Source organism: Nomascus leucogenys, chromosome 21 (genome assembly GCF_006542625.1).
Source record: "Nomascus leucogenys isolate Asia chromosome 21, Asia_NLE_v1, whole genome shotgun sequence".
Lineage (NCBI taxonomy): Eukaryota > Metazoa > Chordata > Mammalia > Primates > Hylobatidae > Nomascus > Nomascus leucogenys.
In genome coordinates, this window is record NC_044401.1 from 74474385 (window position 1) to 74500342 (window position 25958).

General features: G+C 45.1%; 1 protein-coding gene across 11 annotated transcripts in view; it reads left to right on the plus strand.

Annotated features, from left to right (window-relative positions):
• The first annotated feature begins 10755 nt into the window (after positions 1-10755).
• MAGI1 (membrane associated guanylate kinase, WW and PDZ domain containing 1) overlaps positions 10756-25958 on the plus strand; it is a 679526-nt gene continuing 664323 nt past the window's right edge. For all 11 annotated transcript variants that reach the window (XM_030801832.1, XM_030801827.1, XM_030801834.1 and 8 more), the window contains exon 1: positions 10756-11693. In XM_030801832.1, coding sequence (XP_030657692.1) covers positions 11381-11693 — 313 coding nt within the window. In that variant the 5' untranslated portion in view covers positions 10756-11380. The remainder of the gene's footprint in view (positions 11694-25958) is intronic.

The window sequence follows — 25958 nt, forward strand, 5'->3', positions numbered from 1 at the left end:
ATTCGTTCATTCTTCAAATATACATCGAGTCCGTGTTGTGGGTCCAGTTGGCAAGGAGCTACCAAGGTCAATAGTAGTCAAAATCATTGACCCAGAAGCAGAAAAACCTAGAATCAAACCCCAACTGCCATTTCCTAGGTGTGTGATGCTCTGCAAGTTAGATAGCCTTATCAGGCCTCTGTTTCCTCACCTGTAAAATGGGAACCCGAATACTCCCTGCCTTGTAGAGTGGAGAGGAATAAACACATGTATCACATAATGCATTTACCAAAATGCTCAGAACTGTGAGCACTCCCTCAAAAAACATTAGCCATTATTCCTATTGTGGTCATGATTTTTGTTAAGACAAAGACAAATTATTCTAAAGACTTAATGTGACAGTAAATGCAAAGATTTGTAGCAGTGCATGCCATGTTGTAAATGGGTCTTCATATAAATGTTATTCTTCTTTTGATTTGTTTTTCATCCATTTAAAAATGTAAAGCCATTCTTAGCTCATGAGTCAGATAGGGATAGGTTAAGGAATGGATTGACTATGGGTTATAACCCCTAGTATAGGGCATTGTAGGCAGAAAGGATAACTTTTTTTTTTTTTTTGAGACAAGAGTCTTACTCTGTTGCCCAGGCTAGAGTGCAGTGGCACTATCTAGGCTCACTACAACCTCTGCCTCCCAGGTTCAAGCAATTCTCCTGCCTCAGCCTCCCGAGTAGATGGGATTACAGGTATGTACCACCATGCCTGGCTAATTTTTGTATTTTTAGTAGAGACGGGGTTTCACCATGTTAGCCAGGCTGGTCTCCAACTCTTGGCCTCAAGTGATCCACCTTCCTCGGCCTTCCGAAGTGCTGGGATTACAGGCGTGAGCAACTGTGCCCAGCCCAGAAAGGATAATTACGGTTTCATTAAATGTTTGTTTCAACCATATGTATATATGTGTATGTGTGTGTGTGCTAGTGATAAAAATACATCTCCTATTGCAAATAGCAATCAGAAAAGTTTGAAAAACTTGACTCTAGAGAAGGTTCTCAGCTATCTTGATAGCAGTATCAGGAAATGCCAGCTTGCGTTAGCAAGCAGATTGCATAGCTTTAATAGTTTCAGGCTTTAGTGGTAACAATTCAAAAAGTGAAGTCATACTGAGATTATATGATAAAATTAATAACTTAAGGAAGGTAAATCTAGTCTAAAACAGTCCAGTCTCAATCCAGGTAACCCTGTACTTTAAGTGAGTTAAAAAAGGAAAAAAGAAAAACAAAAGATTGTTGTCTGTCTAGTTTTTGCTCCCATCACTCAGCTGTGAGTATTCCCAGCACTCTCAGAGTTCTAGAGGCAAGGTCACAAGATCAAGGTCAAACATCTGAAAAATGTAGATGCTGTGAGTTTGGAAGCAGAAACATTCCCAAGCATATGCCAGCTTGTGCATTCAATAAAGCAGAGGGCTAACTTAATAATTAAAATTGCAGGATCTTCCAACACTTGGCTTAATTCAGCAGTTCTCAGCTGCGTCTAAAATCCTTGGGGTACTCCAACTCGGGCAGGCTGAATTTCCAAGCCAGGAGTGTCAGGAATGCTCAGGACACAAGGACTCCAAATTTGGGCACTGACTCCCCCGGGGATGTTGCTCATAACCACTCTGGGTTTGTCTAAGCCTCCCCTCAGTTAGGCAACAGTCCATGAAAATGAGTTTAAAATTCTAGGAACGCGCTAAATCTGGAAAGTGAGTAATACATTATCTTTTTGAGTCCTCATTCATCTGGCTACACAGTTTGGTAGGGGCCAATTTTCCAAAGATGGCACAGTTCAAGGAGCAAGGTTGCTCAGACTCCAGATTGCTTCATTATCCTGAGTCATTTTTCAAAACACCACCTAGTGTTTGTTGGATCAGCTTTGTGGCAAGATAGCATTGTCCTTTATGGAACCATATATTCACGCTGTGGGCAACTTTAACCTGAGAACTCTGTCAATGCCTCCATAAAACATATCTTTGAGTATCATAATGTAATAATAAAGCTGGATTTTGTCTTTCATTTCTCCAAATACTTTTAAAATAAATTAGAGGGGAGGAGGCAAGAAATTCTTCTAACAATGGCACTTTTAATTTCTAATGCCATGTTTACAAATTAAAATCCTCCCTAATGAGATGTCCTCCACAGTAACCTGGGTTTCCGTGTCATTGACCTTACCAAGTACTGATCTTTTCTCTTGTTTCAATGTCAAATTAGGAGGTAGGCTTCCTCCAGAGGGGAAAAAAATGTGTCTTTTAGTGCTGTGCCATCAGTCCCTACAAGGAGTTGACAAAATAAGTGTTTAATCAATAATTGCCAAAAAAAAAAAAAAAAAAAAAGGCCAGCCGTGGCCAGGCATGTTGGCTCATGCCTGTAATCTCAGCACTTTGGGAGGCTGAAGTGGGTGGATCACTTGAGGTCAGGAGTTTGAGACCAGCCTGGCCAACATGGTGAAACCCCGTCTCTACTAAAAATACAAAAAATTAGCTGGGCATGGTGGCAGGTGCCTGTAATCCCAGCTGCTCAGGAAGCTGAGGCAAGAGAATTGCTTGGAGAAAAAAAAAAGTCAGATGTGGTGGCTCACACCTGTAATCTCAGTACTTTGGGAGGATGAGGTGGGAGAATGGCTTGAAGCCAGGAGTTCAACAACCACCTGGGCAACATAGTGAGTCTCCGTCTCTGCAAAAAATTAAAAAATTAGACAGGTTAGGTAGCGTGTGCCTGTGGTTGAGCTATGTGGGAGGCTGAGGTGGGAGGATTGTTTGAGCCCAGGAGTTGGAGGCTGTAGTGAGCCATGATTGTGTCACTGCACTCCAGTCTGGGTGACACAGTGAGATGCTATCTCAAAACAAACAAAAATTGCTGGGCTGGGCATGGTGGCTCATGCCTGTAATCCCAGCAGTTTGGGAGGCAGAGATGGGCAGATTGTTGGAGCCCAGGAATTCAAGACCATTCAAGACCAGCCTGGGCAACATGGCAGAACCCTGTCTCTACAAAAAATACAAAAACTAGCTGGGCGTGGTGGTGTGTACTTGTAGACTCAGCTACTAGGGAGGCTGAGGTGGGTGGACGGCTTGAGCCTAAGAGGCAGAGGTTGCAGTGAGCTGACATTGCACCACTGCACTCCAGTCTGGATGACAGACAGAGGCAGAATCTGTCTCAAGAAAAAAAAAAATTGCTAAATGAATGAATGAATGAATAAAAACAATCTACCAATTGTCATGTGCCATCATGGGATATTTAATTTTTATTTTCAGCTTAGCCTCAGAGAAACTCAAGAGTCATTTTGGAACATTTTAAATCAATGTTACGTAGTTTAACGAGCCATCGGTATTAAACAAGTATAATACTTGACTGGCTTCCATTGTAAGGGGTTCAATCCTGCAGTGTTGCCAGCTTTAGAGTATCTTCAAAACATCTATAAAAATATGGGCCAACCACTGTAGCTATGATTGAAACCAAACTCTCACTATACTTGAATTCTTGGAACCTTTAGGTAACTGCAGAAAAGGAGACCATGATAAGAGTCTGCAGAGGAACCCACCTCGATGAGGTTTCCCTTAGGAGCCCCAAGTCCACACATACTCTGCCAGGCTTGATTAGGCAGCTGAGGAGGTTTTTGAATCACTCGTGTTTATTGTGAAAGCCACCGCAAAGTAGGCAGACTCTACCTCTACCCTCAACAACTGAAATTGCTTTATTAGGGACTGAAGTTTCTCTGTTCCTTTTCCCTCCTGTTAGTGAAAATCTCCTTTTGGCTGGGATTGCTAAACCTGGACCATGTAGGCTGCTTGTAGCTAGCTATCTATCCTGGCTGGCTGGAGAAGACCCATCTGTATGTAGTGGGAGAGGATGAGGGCAACAGACAGCAAAAAAGAATCAAGACATACAGAGAGAGAAAGCTGAGGATGTCACTTGAACCTCTTCATCCAGACATATTGAAAACTAATTTCACCTCTGGTCTTGCCAATTACATGGAGTAATATATTTCATTTTTTGCTTACGGTAGTTAAACTGGGTTTCTGTCACTGACAATCAAAAACACCCTAATACAAATTGTTATTTTAGCCTTCTTCAGAATCCTGATCATCAATGGACTATTGATTAAATAAATTTGGAAACATTCAGAGAATAAAATATTATTCAATTATTGAAAGTAATAAATATAAGTTTAGGTAGGTCCAGTACAAGATTCACCAAATATAAAAAGCAGTTAATTATTGGTGGTAAGATTACAAATGATTTAATTAATTAATTAATTAATTTTTTTTTGAGACGGAGTCTTGCTCTGTCGCCCAGGCTGGAGTGCAGTGGTGCAATCTCGGCTCACTGCAAGCTCCCCCTCCCGGGTTCACGCCATTCTCCTGCCTCAGCCTCTCCGAGTAGCTGGGACTACAGCCGCCCGCCACCATGCCTGGCTAGTTTTTTGTATTTTTAGTAGAGATGGGGCTTCACCGTGGTCTCGATCTCCTGACCTCATGATCCGCCCGCCTCGGCCTCCCAAAGTGCTGGGATTACAAGCGTGAGCCACTGTGCCCTGCCTACAAATGATTTAATTTAATGTGCCTGTTTACTTATCTGTTTTAAAAATTTCTTGCAAAAATTTATATTAGTATGGTATTTTTAAAAATATGGGCATTTTACCCTTAGTTTCAATGTGTATTTTCCTTTTTCTTCCTCTCAGTTCTGTTTTGGTACAGTAAATTGCTAAAGGTATACAATAAAGAAGAGGAAGGTTGGGTGTAGTGGCTCACACTTGTAGTCCCAGCTACTCAGGAGGCTGAGATGGGAGGATCACTTGAGCCTGGGAGGTGGAGGCTACAGTGAGCTGTGATCTTGCATTCCAGCCTGGGCAACAGAATGATATCCTGTCAAAAAAAAAAAAAAAAAAAAAGAGGAAAAAAAGAAATAGAGAGTAAGCCATGTTCTAATTACCATATTTTGACAAAGTTGATGGGAGGCAATATAAAAGAGGTATACACTTCTGTTCTCGAGAAAATGAGAGTTTCCTGTTCTCAAGGAAATTAGTAAACCATCAGGTATAGTTTCAGAGGAGTTATGGAGGATGATAGGCTAATTTGAGATACTTAGTGTTTTATATAGCTGAACCATTTGGGAAATTTTAGGAGAGATAATCATGAAACATTTTTTGATTTCCCTTGGTTCCTCAGACCAAAAGTCTAACCAAATATTCCAGTTCCCATTATTCATTTTTTTTTTTTGCATGTAAGTGAAACAGAACATTAACCAGGATTTAAACCCTTCCTGGAGTTACTTCCTGGGCTATTAAAATAATAGTTCATATATGATGGCTTGAAAGGTCACACAATTGTCACACAATTTAATATTTATTTATTTATTTATTGAAATGGAGTCTTGCTCTGTCACCTAGGCTGGAGTTCAGTGGCACGATCTTCGCTCACTGCAAGCTCCACCTCCTGGCTTCAAGCCATTCTCTTGCCTCAGCCTCCCTAGTAGCTGGGATTACAGGTGAGTGCCACCACGCCTGGCTAATTTTTGTATTTTTAGTAGAGATGGGGTTTCACCATGTTGGCCAGGCTGGTCTTGAACTCCTGATCTCAAATGATCTGCCTGTCTTGGCCTCCCGAAGTGCTGGGATTACAGGTGTGAGCCACCATGCTCAGCCTTATTTTGTCTTTTATTTTTATTTTTTGAGACGGGGTCCTGCTCTGTTGTCCAGGCTGGAGTACGATGGTGCAATGATAGCTCACGGCAGCCTTGACCTTCTGGGCTCAAGCAATCCTCCTTCCTCAGCCTCCTGAGTAGCTGGGACTACAGGTGGATGTCACCACACTTGGCGAATTTTTTGTATGTGTTATAGAGATGGGGTTTCACCATGTTGCCCAGGCTGGTTTCAAACTCCTGGGCTCAAGTGATCATCCACCTTGGTTTGCCAAAGTACAACATTTTATTTTTTCTTGCTTAGCTGAAAGTACTAAAGGGAGGAATACTATGGACAGAAGAAATGACCCATCTGCCTCCCTGGCAAAGGAAAGAGCAAGTTATCGAGTGAGCCATAAACGCCCTCCCACGAGATGACTAGAAGGCCCTCACTGCCCTTTGCCATCTGTCTGTCCTAATGGCTTCAATCTCCCCTACTGGTCTTCTGCTCTAAGTTACCTATTTGGAGTCAGTTACCCTACTGTATACAACCTATTTATACTGACACCTCTAATGTATGCCTCCTGATAACTTTCTTCAGAAATTAAAAAAATAACCAATTTATATGTCCTCCTTTGCCCCTGCAACTGACCAACTTATTTCCCATCCTCATATTTTCAGAAAAAGGAGGAAAATTACCACTTTAAACTTCAATGACACATTTCTTTAATCACAACTGGAAAACTTTAGAAAGAAATATATTTGGGAGAAGGAAAAGAAATGCACATTTCATATTCCTGTTTTTTTTTCTTCCCCCTAGTAGAACTAGCTATATACAAATAAGATCTTAATTTGTCTAGAGTTTATTGTTACAGTTTATTTCTCAGCTGAATCTACCCTCTGTATTAGGAGTTCATTGTTGAAATGCTTATGCAATAATATAAGGCTGTTTCGCATGTCACCTGTACTGCAGCCTAAACACTGTAGAAATGTTTGCAAATTAATTCTCTTTACATTCCTAAATTATTTGAATCTTCAGAGCCCACAGATGGAGAACAGGAGATTGAGTTCTGGAGTGAAACACTGTATCCTTTAGATTAAAGTGAAGAGACAGAAAGGAAGGGGACTTCATTACTGTGTACACACCATGTAGCAGATTCAAGAGTCCAGAGCACGCTGTTACCCAAATATGCTAACTGGCCACATCCTATCCTCTCAGACTACAGTGGTTCTGAGCATGGGTTTTGGGTCATGCTTCTGGGTTCACTTCCTGGTTTTGTTACTTCTAAGCTCTGGGGCAAGTTTCTTCACTTTCTTAGCTTCATTTTCCTCAGTTATAAAATCAAGGTCATTCCTGATAGTTTCTACCTTACACAGTTGTGGTGAATGCATAAAATAACTCACATCAGCTGGGCGCCATGGCTCAAGCCTGTAATCCCAACACTTTGGGAGGCTGAGGTAGGCGGATCACCTGAGGTCAGGAGTTCGAGACCAGCCTGGCCAACATGGCAAAATCCTGTCTCTACTAAAAAACAAAAATTAGCTGGGCATCGTGGTGTGCTCCTATAATCCCAGCTACTTGGGAGGTTGAGGAGCGAGAATCACTTAAACCCAGGAGGCGGAGGTTGCAGTGAGCCGAGATGGCACCACTGCACTCCAGCCTGGGCGACAGAGCGAGAGTTTGTCTCGAACAAACAAACAAACAAACAAAAACCAAACAACAAAAAAAAAACCCAACTCACATCACTATGCTGACATACATGGTAAGCTTGAAAGTTACGTATTTTATAGCATTATTTCTCCCATCAGAATGTATTGCCAAATTCATAGCTAAAGTGAGATAAGTCAGAACACTAGGATCTTAGATCTATTCAGGAAAAATCTACTTCACAATGACATAACTATAAGCACTTTTCCTTGAAAGTAATGGCAAAACCTGCAATTACTCTTGCACCAACCTAATATAAATACCCCTGTTTTGGCAACCAAATCTAAACTGGCTTTGGATCAAAGGTCACATATTACACAATTTCATGTCATACTTCATCCATTTATTCAACAATTTCATGTCACACTTCTTCAATTCACTCAACCACTGTGTATGGTGCACACTCCACACAAGGCATGGATCATGGTTTGTGGTATTGAGGTTTCAAAGGTTGGATAGGAGAGAGATGACCTCTGCCTTGAAGTTCTCCAGTCTGGGACACAGGAACTAGACCAGGTGAAACACCAGCTGGAAGATGCAGAGGGAGCATCTTGGAAACTGGCAGCCTTGGCTACTTTGAAGGTTCAAATTATTTTTCCTTTTCCTGGATTAGAATAACGTCTATTCTCTCCATATTGCCCTCTGTGCCCACAGGTACTACTTCTTCTTTTGGGGCTTTTCCACATCTAAAACCTGACGTATGCTAAATTTCAAGTTCTTTCCTTTCTCAGCTGCTGTGGGGACACCTGGAATCCTGGCAAGAGGGGAATGTTGTTGCATTGGGAGGAATCACAAAACGCCTGGTCTTGTCCAGCCCTTGGACTCCCCCAGGCGGAGATGAGAGTTGAGTGGAGAGGTAGGGGACTCCTAATTCAAGGTTGGTTGTGGGTATTCTGAGTAAACAATTACACTTTACTAGAATATGAAGTGGCAAAGTGGGGAAACACACAAGGTTAAGCTTACTAAGCTTACTAATGATTTGCAGGGGAATGTGTGACTCCCCACTAACATGGAAAGTAAAAATGTACATTTTTGTCGAAAGAGACAAATATTTTAGCATTTGCTAGTACCAGGCACCATTCTAGGAACTGGGAATAATACATCAGTAAACCAAACTGTCAAAGTGTCCTGACCTCCTTAAGTTTTTATTTTACACAGAAATGTGGATCACAGGTTTATTTGACAAAAAGGTCTGGGACCCAAACAATGCTTTGGAATCAAGATACTAAACCTATGGTGCTCAGCGTTGTGTACCAGCAACACATAGGGGAACCTTAAAAGTTCAAATGACTTAGCCCTTCCTTGACATTCTGATTGGCTAGATCTGTGCTTGGGTTTGATAATATATGTTTTGAAGTGCTGTTCATATTGACCTAGATTGCTTCTGAAAAAAAGCTGGAGACGAAGTTCCTCTCACCAAGCAAAGCCATGGAAAATTGGTCACCTCCTTTTTTCAGAAACACAATGCAATGGGATTTTCAGTTCTGGATATCCCAACAGAGAAGCATCAACATCCCTCCTTATTTTTATTAGCTTAGAATAGCACCCTACAAACAATGCTTTAAAAAGATGTTTAAACATATGCCTAAACCGGGTATGGTGGCTCACATCTATAACCGCAGCACTTTGGGAAGCCAAGTCAGGAGGTTGGCTTCAGCCCAGGAGTTTGGGACCAGCCTGGGCAATCAACATAGGGAGACCCCCCCATGTCTACAAAAAATTAAAAAAATAAAAAACTAGCTGGGCATGGTGGCGTGTGCCTGTAATTCCAGATACTCAGGAGGCTGAGGTGGTAGGATTGCTTGAGTCCAGAAGTTCGAGGTTAAAATCAGCTAGTCGAGCTACTGCACTCCAGCTTGGGGACAAAGCAAGACCACGTTTCTAAAACCACCACCACCACCACGACCATCACGACCACCACCACCACCAAAAAACAAACACACAAAGTATGCCCATATTTTTTAAGTTCTAGAAAGGAGAGGATAAATTATCATACTTCCTAACTTGAATCCCCAAATGATCTCCTAATTTTCTTCCCAAATAGTAATACTACTATTAATAATACAATGAGTTTTTATTATTTGCCACTTTATAAGTGTTTTCCCACGTAATACTCCCAAGAACCCTGTGAGGTCTTGTTCTACTTATTTGATCAGCGAGAAACGGAGGCGCGGAGGTCACCGAGCTTACTCAAGGTCACACAAGGGTGGACCCCTGAGCCTACCTCTCAACCTCAACTGCTGTGTCCATCCTTTCTTCATCGTTTCAACGTACCCCCCTCATTTCTTGGAATCTCTCCTGTGACCAAAGATGAACAAAATTATACGTCACTAAAGAGGAAAAGAAACTGCTGGGGAGACTACCCAGCAGCCTGATTTGAGGAGTATTTGGGAAGGGCAGCCTTCCTGTGGTACGGGAGTCTTTCTGTCCGCCACCTCGCCGGGACAGAAGTCACTCTATCCGCACCCCGGGCGACCTCCGGAGGCCGCAGCTACCCCCGGGCTGCGAATTCCGAGTTCTCTCACGCCCCCGCGGGCGCCAGGACGCAGGGCATGTCCGCGCCCGGCGGGGATCCTTATCTCCTGGCCCCAGAGTAGGTCCGCAGGCTTCCCGGCCCTGCCAGGAACTTGAGGCCGGGGCAGATGATTGACTGGGTCCAGCAGTCTCTGCTGGAAGGACAGTTGAAAAGCCAGAGGCATCTCTTTTTTTGGTTGAAGACCTGAACCCACACTTTAGCCCCATGGCTTCTCTCTCTTGCCCTGTAGTTTCCCTGTCCTAAAAGTTGGTCCCAAAGTTTAAGGATGCGGGTGTGTGTGAGGGCGCGTGTGACCCGCACAGGGATCCCAGTTGGGGGACCGGGGAATCCCACGTCCCCCTCCCCCAGGTCACAGAGACCCTGGCAGACACCGCGCCAGGACCCGAACCCCCGAGCGCAGGGCAGGCAGGGAGGCGGCAAGCGCCCTGGGGCGGGTCTCGGGGGTTTCAGTGGGACCTGCGGCGAGCGGGGCGGCGAACCAGCCGGGTTGGGTGACCGACAGCCCAGCCAGCCACTGGCCGAGGGCGGTTAGGAGGCTTAGGGCCGGCGCGAGTGCGTGCGCGTGTGCGTGAGTGTGAGCGCCAGGGTGAGTGTGGCAGTCTCCCCAACCCCCACCTGTTTGAAATGGTTTTCAAATGCCAAAGCCAGATTGCCCGGGTTTCAAAAGTTGCAAACAGTTGGAGTAAAACACGTGCGCGGCCCTCCAGCCTCAAATGAATCCGCGGAGCCCAGGGCACTGAAAGAAAAGAAAGAGAGAGGAGAGGGGTTCAGGAAGGGTCGGGGGGAGTTGCCTTCTCCCGGCCGGTCGGTTTTAGGACCCATCGGGAAGCACGTTGGACTCTCTCCCTTCGGGGAGGAGGGGAGGGGTGGGCCGGCCGGCTGGCGGCAGCGGGGCGCATGCGCGCGCGTCTCCTGTCGCCGGCCGCTGCGCTTCGCGGCGCGGAATAGAATGAACTGTAACAAAACAAGCCGAGCCTTTGTATCTGCTTAAAGGGGCCGCGAGCACTTACCTCCCGCCCCGCTCCCCCCAGCCCCGCCACCGCGTCTTCAAGGCTCCCGGCAACTGGCTGGAAGGGCTTCCCTCACCCTCAGGAACAGCCCGCCCGCGAGGAGAGGCGAGCCGGGCGGGAGGCAAAGAGGAGACACCGCATTTGTAAAAGGCAAGAGAGAAAGGAAGGAAGGAAAAAAAATAACCCGAGCGGCGCAGAGTGGACTCTGGTCCGGGAGAGCACGGGCGGGCGCCGGAACGTGGACCCAGAGGCACCGGAATGCAAACAAAGCTCGCGGGCGTCTGTGCGGGGCTCTCGGGGAAGCCCAGAAAGTTTGTTTTATGATGGCTTGAGTGCGCGAGCGTGTGCAGGGGAGCGAGGCTGCCAAGTTTCTCCTGTTTTGTGATTTGGGGAGAGATGTTTCTCCCATGAACCAGCGGAGGCTTGGGGGCTCGTGCTGTGGGGGGCACCTGTCTCTCGTTTTATTTTATTTTTTTTGGAGGAGGGGTGTAACTCATCATGTCCAAAGTGATCCAGAAGAAGAACCACTGGACTAGCAGGGTTCACGAATGCATCGTGAAGCGAGGACCCCAGGGCGAGCTGGGGGTGACGGTGCTGGGAGGCGCGGAGCACGGGGAGTTTCCGTACGTCGGAGCGGTGGCGGCAGTCGAGACAGCGGGGCTTCCCGGCGGCGGCGAGGGCCCGAGGCTGGGCGAAGGGGAGCTGCTTCTGGAGGTGCAGGGGGTCCGGGTGTCCGGCTTGCCCCGCTATGACGTGTTGGGGGTCATCGACAGCTGCAAGGAGGTCATCACCTTCAAAGCCGTCAGACAAGGTAAAGCGGGGCGCGCCTTAGGGGGGCGCCCCGAGAAAAGGAGGGCGGTCTGTGGGCTGCCCCTCATTCTCGATTTCCCGCTTCCCTCCTCGGAGCGCAGTGAAGAGAAGTTGAGGCCGTGCGCCCTGTGGTGGCGGTGAAATACACAAAGTTGTTGCGAGGTTGTGGGTTGTTTGCCCACCTGCGTTTCGAAGAGGGGGCTGGGTTTGCGCAAGGTAGCGGGGGGACGTTTCGCAGGCCTGGCTGGCCAACCTGTTATCTCCGCCACCAAGTGCAGCGCAGTCTCGCCTGCACCCGAGGGAGAGTTGGGGAACTGAGTCAGGGGCATGGTGGACGCTGTCCTGGCTCCTTGGGGGAGGGATGCAGTTGGCGTTCTTTGGCCACGGGTCAGTTTCCATACCTGCTGAGTGGGTATACAGAAAGAGAGGGTCTGTAGTTTATTGGACCTCCCCCATCAGGAAATCTGCTTCACCCCGCGACCCCTCCAGGTGAGCTAGGACACCACTGCCAGGCGGTTCCTGAGCCTGCCGCCAGAAGAGCCTGCATTCACCCCTCAGCGGGATGACGCATGTGTCTCCACCGTGTGGCCCAGCCATAGATTTGGGAGGGGGAGAGGGGGAGGGGGTGTTTTCTTTTAGCTCGAATCGGGTCCAAGTTTACCCTCCCACCACCACCATCATCGTCATTATCGATGGTGAAAATGAAGCTACTATTATTCATTGTTGGTTTACTACATGCCCGGCTCTGTGTAAAATACTTTACTTGCACTATCTCACTCCGATTCACAACAGTTCTAAGAACGAGTTGTTCTTATATACCCCATATTAGAGATAAGGAAACTGGGATTGATATTGGTTAAGTGACTTGCTCAAGGTCACATAGTTGCCAAAAGCGAGGGTTTGAGCCCTTGGTGCAGAGCCCTAAGTATGGAGGAGGAAGGAGTGAGGGGATGACCCTACGGCACTGGAGGGGCTGATTCCTGAGGAGGGAGTGGAAGCAAATTCCTCTCTCAGAAATCTGTAGAGGCCTTTTAAAAGATGCATTTGGTGGCTGCTGGTTATGTAGGTCCCTTACATCTCACTTCGGTACAGACAAGGGGCTGTCCCCGTGTCAACCCAGTGGAGGACAACTGAGGCCCTTAAAGGGCTCCCTTGTGCAAGCAAGTGCCATGACGCAGGTTCTCCCCAGTGAAAGCACCGAAGGAAGTGCTGAAGTTGAACGTGGTGAAAAGTTCCCATGTGTTTCCATAAGGACAGGCAGCAGCTGGAGGAATGTGTCAAAGGAAGGGCTGGGCTGAGCTGGTCCTCTCTTGGAAACAGGCGTGTTCCAGATGAAATGGAGGAGGGGGCAGGGGGACTAGCCTGGCCTTTTAGCAGCTTTGGGAGCTGAGGAGCTGACACTTAGCTATGGAAAGCTCCTTGTATTTATGACTTCATTCTCCACCTGGATACCTCTTCCAAGAAGCCCTCCAGAATCCTGCTAGGATGAACAAATTCTTCCTCCTTTGGGCTCCTTTAATGTCTACTTTGAGGTTTTTTACTTACTCTGGACTCTGAGTTAGGTCCTTATTTCCATACAAGGTAGTGAGCTCATTAAAGGGAGAGATTGTGCCTCATTCCTGGCATACCTCTCCAGGTTTTGCTTGAGGTTCAAAACCTTTCCTGGCCTGACAATGCGTCCTCCTGACACTGGCTTTCCTGTGGATATTACATAAGCTAACACGTGGAAAATGCACCCAACAGTGCCTGTACATAGTAAGTGCTCCATAAAGATTAGCTATTTTTGTTTGAATTGATTTTGGCAGCTATTTATTTCTGAAACTAGTTTTTAGTGTCAGGAACCTGGATAATTATGACTTGATAGGGCTGTAGAGAAAATACTGTGTGAAGGCCTATGATGGGAGCAGCTGCAGGTCTCAGTTCAGGACCATTTCGGAGAAAGGGTGGAGGAAGGACAGGCAAGGGTATCTGCCCCACTAGTGGAATGTCTCGCAGTGTCTAACGGGTCCTGAATAGGGGCTTGTTTGCAGTGTTTGCAGTGTGCAAGATGCTGCATGGGCTTGTGTCTCTTCCTTCCACTGGTTGCCAAATTTCTGGGAGGCGATGTCCCAGGGCTCTCTCATCACGGAGTTTAGGAAGGCTTGGTGAGATAATCAAGTGGGTTTGGAAACAGACCCCTCTGAGTTCAAAGGAAACTGTAGTGTCTCCAGGTGTTAGCTCTCTTCACCCCTTTTGCACAGATTGTTCACAGCAGGGGCGAGTGTGTGTGTATGTTTGCGTGTGTGTGTGATTATGTATGTATGTGAATCTACTTGTAATGGGATAGAAATATGATACTGATTGGGAAACCTGAATGGCCTGGAATTCATTACAATCTGAAAGTGACTATTTCTTGTAATAATTACACAGGCACAGTTGGATCTTCTCACGTCTTCATTACCAGTAAACATGGCCCTAGAAACCATTTCACCAGTTTTCTGCTCCCTCTTCTGTGTCGAGGATAGGATTTAGATTGTATGACAGAATTGCTCTTAATGTGTCTTCATTACTGTGCCTTTTAAAGTCATATCAAGTAGGCTCATACTTGGTATATGGTAAAGAAAAATACTACTTTTATGTTGTTTGCATCCCAAGTTAGCCACTCCCAGGGACACAAGTCACTCTGGATACTGTCTACATGGTGGGAGAAAATTCTGTTTCTACTTCATGGCAGTTCTCTGGAAAGATACATGGACCAAAACCGTCTGTGGCAGGACTGGACTGTGCAGGAATCAAACTCAGTGGGTCTGCCAGGTCGGACTTGGTTCATTTTAAATGGAGAAGACAGTCCTTTGTCAGGTTGGAGTTGGTTCATTTTAAATGGAGAAGACAGTACTTTGTCATAAAATGCGTTTACAAAGTTATATGTAATTATGTGTATTCCGGTATCATTTACCTATAGTAAAATGCATATCTTAGATATATAATTTGATGAGTTTTAAGAAATGTATGCACTCATGTTAATCACTCAAATCAAGATAGAGAACGTTTTCATCACCCCAGAAATTTTTCTCATGTTCCTGTCCAGTTAATTCCTCCTTCCCCCTGCACTGTAGATCTACCATAGAATAGTTTTGTCTTAAACTTCATAAAAATGAACTAATGCAGTATGTACTCTTTTGTGTTTGGCTTTTGTTACTCAACAAAATATTTTGGAGATTTCATGTTGTTGCACGTATACTTCATTTGGTTCTTTTTTTATTGTTTAGTAATATTCCGTTGTATACACATACCAGTTTGTCCTTTTGCTTGTTTATGGACATTTGGAGTATTTACCATTTTTTACTATTATGAATAAAGCTGTTATTAATGTTTTAGTTGCTCTACATCTTTGGCAATCTTTGATTTTGTTTGTCTTTTGAATTTTAGCCATCCTAGTGTATGCTTTGGAAAAATGTAATTAAGGAAACTTTGATACAGGATATAAGATGTTGCTAGTATGTATTAAGATCTTGCCTTAGAATATAACAGGTGCTTGGCTAAGCTGATGCTTAGTGGGCATTCTCTTTTTCAGTCCTTACAATTGGACTCAGATGTTAGAAGCTGAGGTTCAGAGAATTTGGATAACTTTTCCAAGGGTCATACCACAGTGGCAGAAGTAGAGCCGCAATTCCGCTCTGTCTGATTCCAAAGCCTGCGCTCCCAGTTCCTGGGACAGTAGGTCTCCAAGTGGGGTCCTTAGACCAGTGGCTTTAGTATCACCTGGGAACTGGTTAGAAATCCAGATTCCTGGGCCCCACCTTAGTTCTACAAATTCAGAAGCTTTGCAGGGGATGGGGTTGGGGTTGGGTGGGGTAACATCTATGGGGCGTTTTAATAAGCCCTCAAGGGATTCTGATGCTCACTCAGTTTTCAGAACTACTGTACTAGGGTATAGACCAAAATTGAGAAGATGACATCAGATGAGACAGGTGACCTGGGTTCTAGAATAAGCTCCGCCAGTCACATTCTTAGAGCCTACATTTCTCTACACCAAAAATAAGTGGGTGCGCCTCTTCAGGTTATTTGTGCTCATGAAATCCTGTGTTTCCATGAATCACTCAGACTCCAAAGGTTTAAAATGGTATGATTGTAGTTTCCCAAAGTGGTGTATTACAGGTCATGCTTACATATTTTTGCAGGTGAATTTTGTGGTTTTTCAAATTACCCAGGAACCGTAACTATCCCTCTACTTTTGTGTGTGTGTGTGTGTGGCAGTGTGGAGATAATAAAAGAGATACGATTTAAAAGCCAAACCAAACCACCACCAGACCCTTCCCCTCACTGTAATGAGGAAAATTGTGATCACATATGGTTGAATATAGTTCTTTGTGTGGTTTTTTGTTTTGGTATTGTTTTGATTCACTGGAATTTGTGACAATAACTCTCATTTTAAAACACAGGGCCTTGTCTTTCAGAGTTGTTTGGTTTCTCATGAATCTCTGGTCTTGCTTCTTTCTCCTCAGTGACCTCCTTCTGGTGTGCTGCTAAATGCTTAACAACCAGTGCTAGTAGTGGGTAGACCCTGATTTGTAGCATAGCTGGAGTTGGGAAGAGACGCATATACTTGGTGTTCCCAAGCCAATGTGAGCTGGCCCCTGCACACCACTCACTGCATATAAGATAGTGCCCTTGTGGTGGCTCACCTGTAATCCCAGCACCTTGGGAGGCCAAGGTGGGAGGATCACTTGAGCTCAGGAGTTTAAGACCAGCCTGGGCAACATGGTGAAGTCTCTACCAAAAAATACATAAACTAGCTGGGCGTGGTGGCGAACTTCTGTAGTCCCAGCTACTCGGGAGGCAGAATGGGAGAATCGCTTGAGACCAGGAGGCAGAGGTTGCAGTGAGCCAAGATTGTACCACTGCACTCCAGCCTGGGTGACGGAGTGAGACCCCCATCTCACACACACACACAAAAGATAGCTCCCTGAGTAAAGTGCCATTCCCTCATCTTGTTTGTACCTTCATAGCCTCGACACAATCTCGTATTATCTTCTGTTTTTGTTGTTGTTGTTTGTGTTTTTTTTTTTTTGAGACAGAGTTTCGCTGTGTTGCCCGGTCTGGAGTGCAGTGGTGTGATCAGTGTGTGTGTGTAGTGGTGTGATCAGTGTGTGTGTGTAGTGGTGTGATGCAGTGGTGTGATCTCGCTCACTGCAACCTTTGCCTCCCAGATTCAAGCAATTCTGATGTTTAGCCTCCCTAGTAGCTGGGATTATAGGCACGTACCACCATGCCTGGCTAAGTTTTTGTATTTTAGTACAGATGGGGTTTCGCCATGTTGCCCAGGCTGGTCTCTTGAGCTCAGGAATCCGCCTGCCGCCTTGGCCTCCCAAAGTGCTAGGATTGTAGGCGTGAGCCACCGCAACGAGCCCTGTTTCTTCTTTATTGTCTGTTTCCCCTCCCATGAGAATAGAAGTTCCATGAAAACAAGAAGCTTATCTCTCTTGTTCACTGCTGTATTTCTCAGTGTCTGAAAAAGACCCAGCAGGGCCGGGCGCGGTGGCTCATGCCTGTAATCCCAGCACTTTGGGAGGCCGAGGTGGGTGGATCACAAGGTCAGGAGTTCAAGACCAGCCTGGCCAAGATGGTGAAACCCTGTCTCTACTAAAAAAATACAAAAAAATTAGCCAGTGTGGTGGTGGGCGCCTGTAATCCCAGCCACTCGGGAGGCTGAGGCAGAGAATTGCTTGAACCCGGGAGGCGGAGGTTGCAGTGAGCCGAGATTGCGCTGCTGCACTACAGCCTGGGTGACAGAGCGAGACTCGTCTCAGAAAAGACCCAGCAAATAATAGGTGCTCACTAAAATTGGTTGGATGCGTGAATGACTATTCCATTGTTTCAGAAAGTAAGTGCAGCTAGGCCACTTGCAACATCTTTCCTCCCTTTCTCTCGGTTTGTCTTTTACTTCTTGTTTAGGATGCAGAGGTCTTCACTTTTTTTTCTTTTTTTTTTTTGAGATGGAGTCTCGCTCTGTCGCCCAGGCTGGAGTGTAGTGGCGCAATCTTGGCTCACTGCAAGCTCTGCCTCCCGGGTTCACGCCATTCTCCTGCCTCAGCCTCCCGACTAGCTGGGACTACAGGCGCCCGCCACCATGCCTGGCTAATTTTTTTTGTATTTTTAGTAGAGATGGGGTGTCACCGTGGTCTCGATCTCTTGACCTCGTGATCCACCCGCCTCGGCCTCCCAAAGTGCTGGGATTACAAGCGTGAGCCACTGTGCCCGGCCTGAGGTCTTCACTTTCTCATCACCAGATCTTCCAATTAGCTGGCTTTCTGTGTCTAATAATTTATACTGGGCTATAAATGACTGACAAGGATTAATGAATCCTATTCAAGTATTTCTGCCTGTTGAATCTAACTGAAGTTTAACAAGTGAGGCTCTAACCGTGAAATTTCAGATGTTCAGCAGGCAGCATGATAAGGATTTTTTTTGTTGATGTGGGACCTGTGTCCTCGTCCCTAAAAATGACTCTTTCCCTCCGTTTTCTTGCAGCGTTGTCCCTGTGTACTTTTTTTTTTTTTTGGCTAATAGCAAATCAGATCTTTGCTACAGAACACAATCCAATTTTAGCCCTCTCGCTCTTAAATTGTACTTTGTGTTTATGTCTTTTTTTTTAACTTAAACTTTCAAAAATCAATCTGTTTTTGTTCTTGGTGCCAAAAGACCACTCTTGGAAGGATATTTTTAGGTTACACTGTGGAACACTGTACAGGCTTTACAAAAAACGAAGCAAGGACGTACAACCCAACTTGTCCATTGTTTCCAGTGGCCACCCCTTGTCATTGGCTGTGTTATTTAAAAATAGATTAACTTGACCTTCTGTGGCGATGGCATACAGTTGGCTCGCTGTGTTTCTTGGCATTCATTACCCAGCTGGTTTTAGATGGCAGAATTGATGATATCCACCAAGGGGAATTAAGTGGTTTATAAGAGAAAACATTCTGACATCTCCTTACCACAAGGGTTTACATGAAGGATGTTGCTTTGTAAACGAGGGTTATTTAATGCAAAGCCCCACTCTCTGGTGTTAGTGGCGCTTTCCTTGAGTTTGTATATACATGTAACAGGATATACTGATTTTGTATACACTGAGAATAAAGGCTGTCAAATTCGTTAAGGGCTGACATTCACATCCTAAAAAAGCAGGTTACTGCATGCCTGCCTGTCTTTTTGCAGCTCATATGTGAGATCTGTAACCTTGAAAAATCCCTAGTACACACTGGTGCATTGCTAGACTGCACCCCTATGGAGGTCGGCATCGATGTATTATTTCTTATGAATTCATTTCGTTGTTTCCACAGATGTCAAGGTTGGGCCTGTCATATTGACTCTGCTTTCTAGTAAAGTGTCTTGTGGAGGGTCTAATGTGTTCTGGGTGTCAACTTTTCCGAAGGCATGTAGCAAAATTAGAAAATGTAATTTGAGGCCGGGCGCGGTGGCTCATGGTTGTAATCCCAGCACTTTGGGAGGCCGAGGCGGGCAGATCACGAGGTCAGGAGATCGAGACCACGGTGAAACCCCGTCTCTACTAAAAATACAAAAAATTAGCCGGGCGTGGTGGCGGGTGCCTGTAGTCCCAGCTACTCGGAGAGGCTGAGGCAGGAGAATGGCGTGAACCCGGGAGGCGGAGCTTACAGTGAGCCGAGATTGCACCACTGCACTCCAGCCTGGGCGACAGAGCGAAACTCCATCTCAAAAAAAAAAAAAAAAAAAAAAAAAAAAAAAAAAAAGAAAATGTAATTTGAGCAGTGTCTTTTATGATTAAATAGAAATCTTCTCTTTTTATGGCTCAGTAATTACATAATGGAATAATCCATTATTTATCATTTCTGTAGTCTCTGTATCTGAGTGAAAGCCGAAATCCTTATAGTGACTTCCAAGGCCGCCCATGACCTGCCCTATGGATATTACTTCTCTGTCTCTGTCCTGCCTGCTAGTGCCCACCTAATCATCTTACAGGCTTGTTATCTCTTGAGCTTCAAGTCTTTCTCAAATGTCACCTGCCCAGTGAGGCCTCTTGTGAGTACATTATTGAAAACCATAACTCCACTGCCACGTGTCATTCCCTGTTCCCCCTCTCAGCTTTATTTTAATCCATAGTCTGTAGATCACTTCACCATAACTAAATTTCTTATTTTACCTTTTTCTCTAGAATGTAAGCTCTGAGGCGGCAGGAATATTGTCTTGTTCTCCCACAGTATCCCCAGTAGCAAAAACAGTGCCTGGTGCCTAGTACTTGCTTGGGTATTTGTTAAATGTTTACAGTCAAATTTAGAACTGGAATAAATCTCCCCTGAGGTCAGTTACCTCTGAAAATGTAGATATATAGAAGTCCCTGAAAATTTAGGTGATTGATGATGGATCACATTAAAGTTGGTTAGAGTTTAACATTTACAGTCAATGGCTGGGGCTAAAATAGAGCTTAGCTGATTGACCCAGGAATATTCTTAAAGACAGTGAACATTGCTGGCCTGCTTCAGTTGGTATTAATATTATGGGTTTACAAGTAAGAACATGTGGGTCCTTTGTTTCTTGTCAAGAACAGGAGGGAAGAGTCCACTGGAGTCTCCTTGGAGTCAGAGATAAGGTCACATTTCCAATTTTAGGTTTCCCTGCATGGAAGAGGTCCTTGACTTTAAAATTAATTGAGTGTCCTGATTTTCAGAGGTTACTTTGATTTGGGAAATGACGGTAACAAGGGTTACCAGGTGGCTGATCCAAACAGGAGAGCTGAGGCTACTAGAGTCACCATGACGTGACTTGTCGAGTTAGGGACAGGTCTTATCGAGTTAGGGATAGGTCTGTGCACAGCATCCCTTACTTAGCCAAGTCATTGGCCTCAGTCCACTTTCAGTCCTGTGTGCCCCCCACCAACATGAATCCCTAGACGCCAACTCTAGATCAGGATTTGAATCACAGGGCTTATCTGGGAGGTGCTCCCAGGAAGTTCCAGTAGGGCAAGGAAGAAGTGAGACCAGTGAGTCAAGAAGGCCAATGGAGGTGCTTTAAACAGCAAGTCACCACTGTGTGTCTAAGGCAGCCCCATGCCGAGTGTGTCCTGGAACTTTGCAGACTCTCTCACCCCTAAACAGACTGAGAGATTCTTCTGGCTGTGTGTATAGACTTTTTCTGTTACCATCTCCAGTGTCATGAGAATGAGTTACGTAAGATAATTACATTCTCATGGCTAAGGTATCAACCCCACCATTACTGCGGACGGAGGCATTTGTGTGTCCGTTTAATGGGCCACAGTTATGCTTCTTACAATAAGGCTAATCTTTTACTCCATTATGAGACAAGATCGAGGCTCTCTTTATGGACAGGGGCATGATGGTGTAATTAAAAGGCGATCATGCCCTGATTATAAGCCATGTTTCAAAATTACTGCTATATATAGTGTCATCAGGACTGTAGTACTCATAAAATGATCACAAATAGCAATTTAGTGATGTGTCATAGAGTCAGATTTTGGACCCAAGGTTGGCTTGGGTGAAGAGGCAGGCTTTACACTTTACGAGCTGGGTGTTCTGGGGCAAGATACTGAACCTCTTTGTGCCAGGTTTCCCCCTCTGAAAATGGAGATAATAATGATACCTACTCTCTAGGGTTGATGGAAAAGTAGAAAGTAAACCATATGACACAGGGCTTGGCACATAGTGAGTGCTCAATAAATGTTGACTTCTGTAATTGTTTGAATGCCCCCCATTTGAAAGCCCTTGGGAGAGAAGAAAGAATCTCTTGAGAGATGGAGATTGCAGTGTACAGTTCTCTGGAGAGCTTTTCAAGTCTAGAAGAAAACACTCTTTTTTCTGCTTGATTCGGATGCTGTCTTTTTGAAAGGCTGAGACTGGATTAGTTCAGACAAGTAGGAAGGAAGCCTCTGGACCTCATGGAGGTTTGAGGTGCCTGAGCTTCTCCTACATTGTCCTTGGTGACGAATTGCTTTTAATGATTGTCTGCAGGTCGCAGGTTGTGGTAGTGTGGAGGGAGGGCGAGTTCTTGGGTGTTCAGGCAGGCTTTTACCATCAACGATGATTCTTGAGAATGGGACTCTGTGGTCCTCTCATCTTCCTGGTACCACGTCTGGGCTCCTACATCAGGAATGGCTGGGGAAGCAGTGGGGCTTAGTGGTCATAAGGGTTTGGAGTCAGACCACCTGGTTCAAATCCAGGTTCTCCCACTTCCCAGCTGAGAGACCAGGGACGGGTTAGCCTCCCAGAACATCAGTTCTCCCAGTTGAAAATGAGAATGTTACCTGTGTCATAAAGTGGTTGTAAGGATTACATGAGATAATGTATGTAAAACTTGTAGTACCCTGCCTGGCTCTTCAGTGGTGCTCATTGAAATACCTACCCTACTAGCAGCTGTGGTCTTTTCTTTTCTTGATCTCAGCTCACTGCAACACCCGCCTCCTGGGATCAAGTGACCCTCCTACCTCAGCCTCCTGAGTGGCTGGGACTGCAGGCGTGCACCTACCACACCTGGCTATTTGTTTGTTTGTAGAGATGGGGTTTCACTACATTGCTCAGGCTGGTCTCGAGCTCCTGGGCTCAAGCGATCTGCCTGCCTCGGCCTCCCAAAGTGCTGGGATTACAGGCATGAGCCTTCGTGCCTGGCCAGCTGTGGTATTTTCAGCTGAGAAATGGAGGTACCTCAGTGAGTGCCTCTGAATCAGTGGTTCTCAGCTGGGGGCAAGTTTGCTCCCCAGGGGACATTTGGCAACATCTGGAGCCATTTTTGGTTGTCACAATTAAGGAGAGGGTTGCTTCTGGCATCTAGAGAGTAGAGGCCTGGGACACTGCTGAACACCCCACAATGTACATAGCAGCCCCTCAAGGGAGAATTATCCAGCCCAACATGTCAGTAAGGCTGAGGTTGAGAAAGCGCCTCTACAGGCATGACTCCATGCTTGATACTGGGAATCTGAGTTAGGAGGGATATGCTAGTAATTGTAACTATTACTTTTGTTCCTCTGATACATCACTTAAACCCAGGTTAAGGGTTTGCCTTGGTAGATGAGCTTATTCTCATTTCCGCTGTGAGAAAATTAGCTTGAGAAGTCAGGTTCTCCTGGTTCCCTGACTGCTGACCTAGGTGAGATTCAAACTCAGATGTGCCTGATTCCAATAATCTTACTCTAGGTTTCCATGTTAAGAAATGTCTTGACAGCAGGGGCATGGTGGTTCATGCTTGTAGTCCTAGCTACTAGGGAGGGAGGCTGCGGCGGGAGGATTGCTTGAGCCAAGGAGTCCAAGGCTGCAGTGAGCTATGATGGCACCACTGCACTCCACCCTGGGTGACAGAGAAAGACTATTTCTTTCTTTATTTATTTCTTTATTTATTTATTTATTTTGAGACGGAGTCTCACTGTCACCCAGCCTGGAGTGCAGTGGCGCGATTTCGGCTCACTGCAAGCTCCGCCTCTGGGGTTCACGCCATTCTCCTGCCTCAGCCTCTCTAGTAGCTGAGACTGCAGGCACCCGCCACCACGCCTGGCTATTTTTTGTATTTTTTGTAGAGACGGGGTTTCATCATGTTAGCCAGGATGGTCTCGATCTCCTGACTTTGTGATCCGCCCGCCTCAGCCTCCCGAAGTGCTGGGGTTACAGGTGTGAGCCACCGCGCCCAGCCGATCCTCTCGTTTTTTAAAAAAAAAAGAAGAAAAAAAGAAAGAAATGTGTCTACCCCATAGCCTGGAGCCCCCATGTCAATGTAGAGACACTGGTCTTAGGCTGGCCCTTTTGCTGCCAGAGAGACAGTACAACATGCTTGGAGACCCCACAGAAGATAGTCCGAGAAATAAAAAATAGGTTCCCAAAGTATTTCCTGCCAAAAAACAGTGTGCTGCTATATATTTTCAAGCAATTCTGCGTAATTGCCGCCATCTCCTCTTCTCTCTGATCAGTCTCACCAACACTCCATTCTTTCCTCCCGTGTGCCCTCTCTCTATCCTCCATGCACTTCGTTATTTCAAAGAGTCACAATGGTGCCTTGTAACTATAGTTTTGCCCAGCTGTCTCCCATACTAGATTATGTGTTTCTTAAAGGCAACATCCTTATTTTATGGATCTTTGTAGTCCCTGCCCTCTGTAGGTACTCAGGAATATCTGTTGAATTGAATTCTTTTTGAGGGTAATGAGTAGGCAAAATTAAAAAAAAAATTGTCTAAGATCTTGTTGGCTAGAAAATCCATGTCTTATTTTTAAGGCATATTAAATATACTTAGCCATATGTCTGACTTTTCCGTGATGATTTAAGATGGTTGTCTGCCAGTTGTTGTAGCATTTTGAACTATAGAGAAAAATATTGAATTAATTACGTTGAATGTCTTAGAGGGCCTTTATTCTGGCCAGATGTGTGCATCTGCTTGCGCCTGTTGCTTATGTAATGTGGCCGTGGAAGATACCACCTTGGCCTGGTTTAAATAGTATTTTACCACCTGGATTCTTGGCGAAGCGTTAGAATTTACATCTGATAGGGAGAGCATGTTCATTTCCTCCTCCATCTATCAGCCTGTTTAAGTCTGTGTGAGTTAGTTAAGAATTCAAAACTCAAGATCAAGTTGTTAAAAAAAAAAAAGCTTTCTCCGGTGTTGCAGCATGTGTTTTTTTAAAATTTTATTTTATAAAAAGCATAGGCATCTAGATTTTGGTTTCTAATCTTTTAAAAACTTAAATAGTATCGTGACCTTGTATGACTATCAATCACTATCTAAAATTGGTCTGTGATTCCACAGCTTATGTATTTTCCTGGTGAAATTTAAATTTTTTCTCATTTAAACAACGTATACAATACAGAAATATGTTAATATGGCACAAAAATATGTCCGAATTGCCCGTAATCCCACCCCAGAGAAACCCATGTGTTAACACTATTTTTATCCAGATGTGCACACACACACACACACACACACACATGCACAGATAGAAACACAAACATACACTTTTGAAAATGGGGGGGCTTTTTCTTATGAAAATAAGACTGTACAGTACATGCTATTTGGGTGGGAGTTTTCTTCATGCCTAACAGCATATCATGGACTTTGTTTGTTTATTTTTTTGTTTTTTTTTTTTGAGACAGAGCCTTACTTCTCTGTTGCCTAGGCTGGAGTGTAGTGGCATGGTCTTGGCTCACCTCTATGTCCTGGGCTCAAACGATCTTCCCATCCCAGCCTACTGACTAGCTGGGACCACAGGTGGATGCCACCGTGCCCAGATAATTAATTTTTTTGGGGGTAGAGACAGGGTTTCACTGTCTTGCTCAGGCTGGTCTCAGAATCCTGGGCTCAAGCAATCCACCCACCTTGGCCTCCCAAAGTGCTGGGATTACAGGCGTGGGCCACCATGCCTGGCCAATCATGGACTTTAAAAAAATACTATATGTAGATCAAGTTGGCTATTTCAGTGACTGCAAAATTTATTTTTGGTTACTTTATAATATAATAAGCTCTACTTTAAGGATGAACATTTAGAGTGTTTTCAGTTCTCTTTTATATAACGTATTGATGACTACCCTCATACATACATTTTAGCGAACGTCTTCAGATATTTTCCTTGGATAGCTATCTAGAAATAAAGCTGTTGGCTCACATGAATTATTTCTTTTTAAGACTTTTGGTATCCATCATCATTTTACGCCCCCCCCGCCCAGAGAATATATTAACTAATATCCCTGCTGGCTGTACATTGAGAGTCCTGTAATTTTTCACTTATCTCACTTGTAAAGATAATACCTTCTACTGGAATTGTTTATTTATGGTGGTCTTCAGAAGTCAGATACTGAGTAGTAAGTTTTTTGTTTGTTTGTTTGTTTTTGAAACAGAGTCTCACTCTTGTTGCCCAGGCTGGAGTGCAGTGATGTGATCTTGGCTCACTGCAACCTCCACCTCCTGGGTTCAGGCAATTCTCCTGCTTCAGCCTCCCGAGTAGCTGGGATTACAGGCATGCGCCACCACACCCAGCTAATTTTGTATTTTTAGTAGAGACAGGGTTTCACCATGTTGGCCAGGCTGGTCTTGAAATCCCGACCTCAGGTGATCCGCCCGCCTTGGCCTCCCAAAGTGCTGGGATTACAGGCGTGAGCCACTGCGCCCGGCTAGATACTGAGTAGTATTTTAAAGGACAATTAGGGAGTGGTGGGGACTAGGATTACCTGGAAGGGCTTATTCTGTTCAACGGGAAAAGCTGCCATTCTGCTTTGGCCTGTTGCTGCCATGTAGGAACATTGGCCCAGTGTTTCTAGTCTAGAT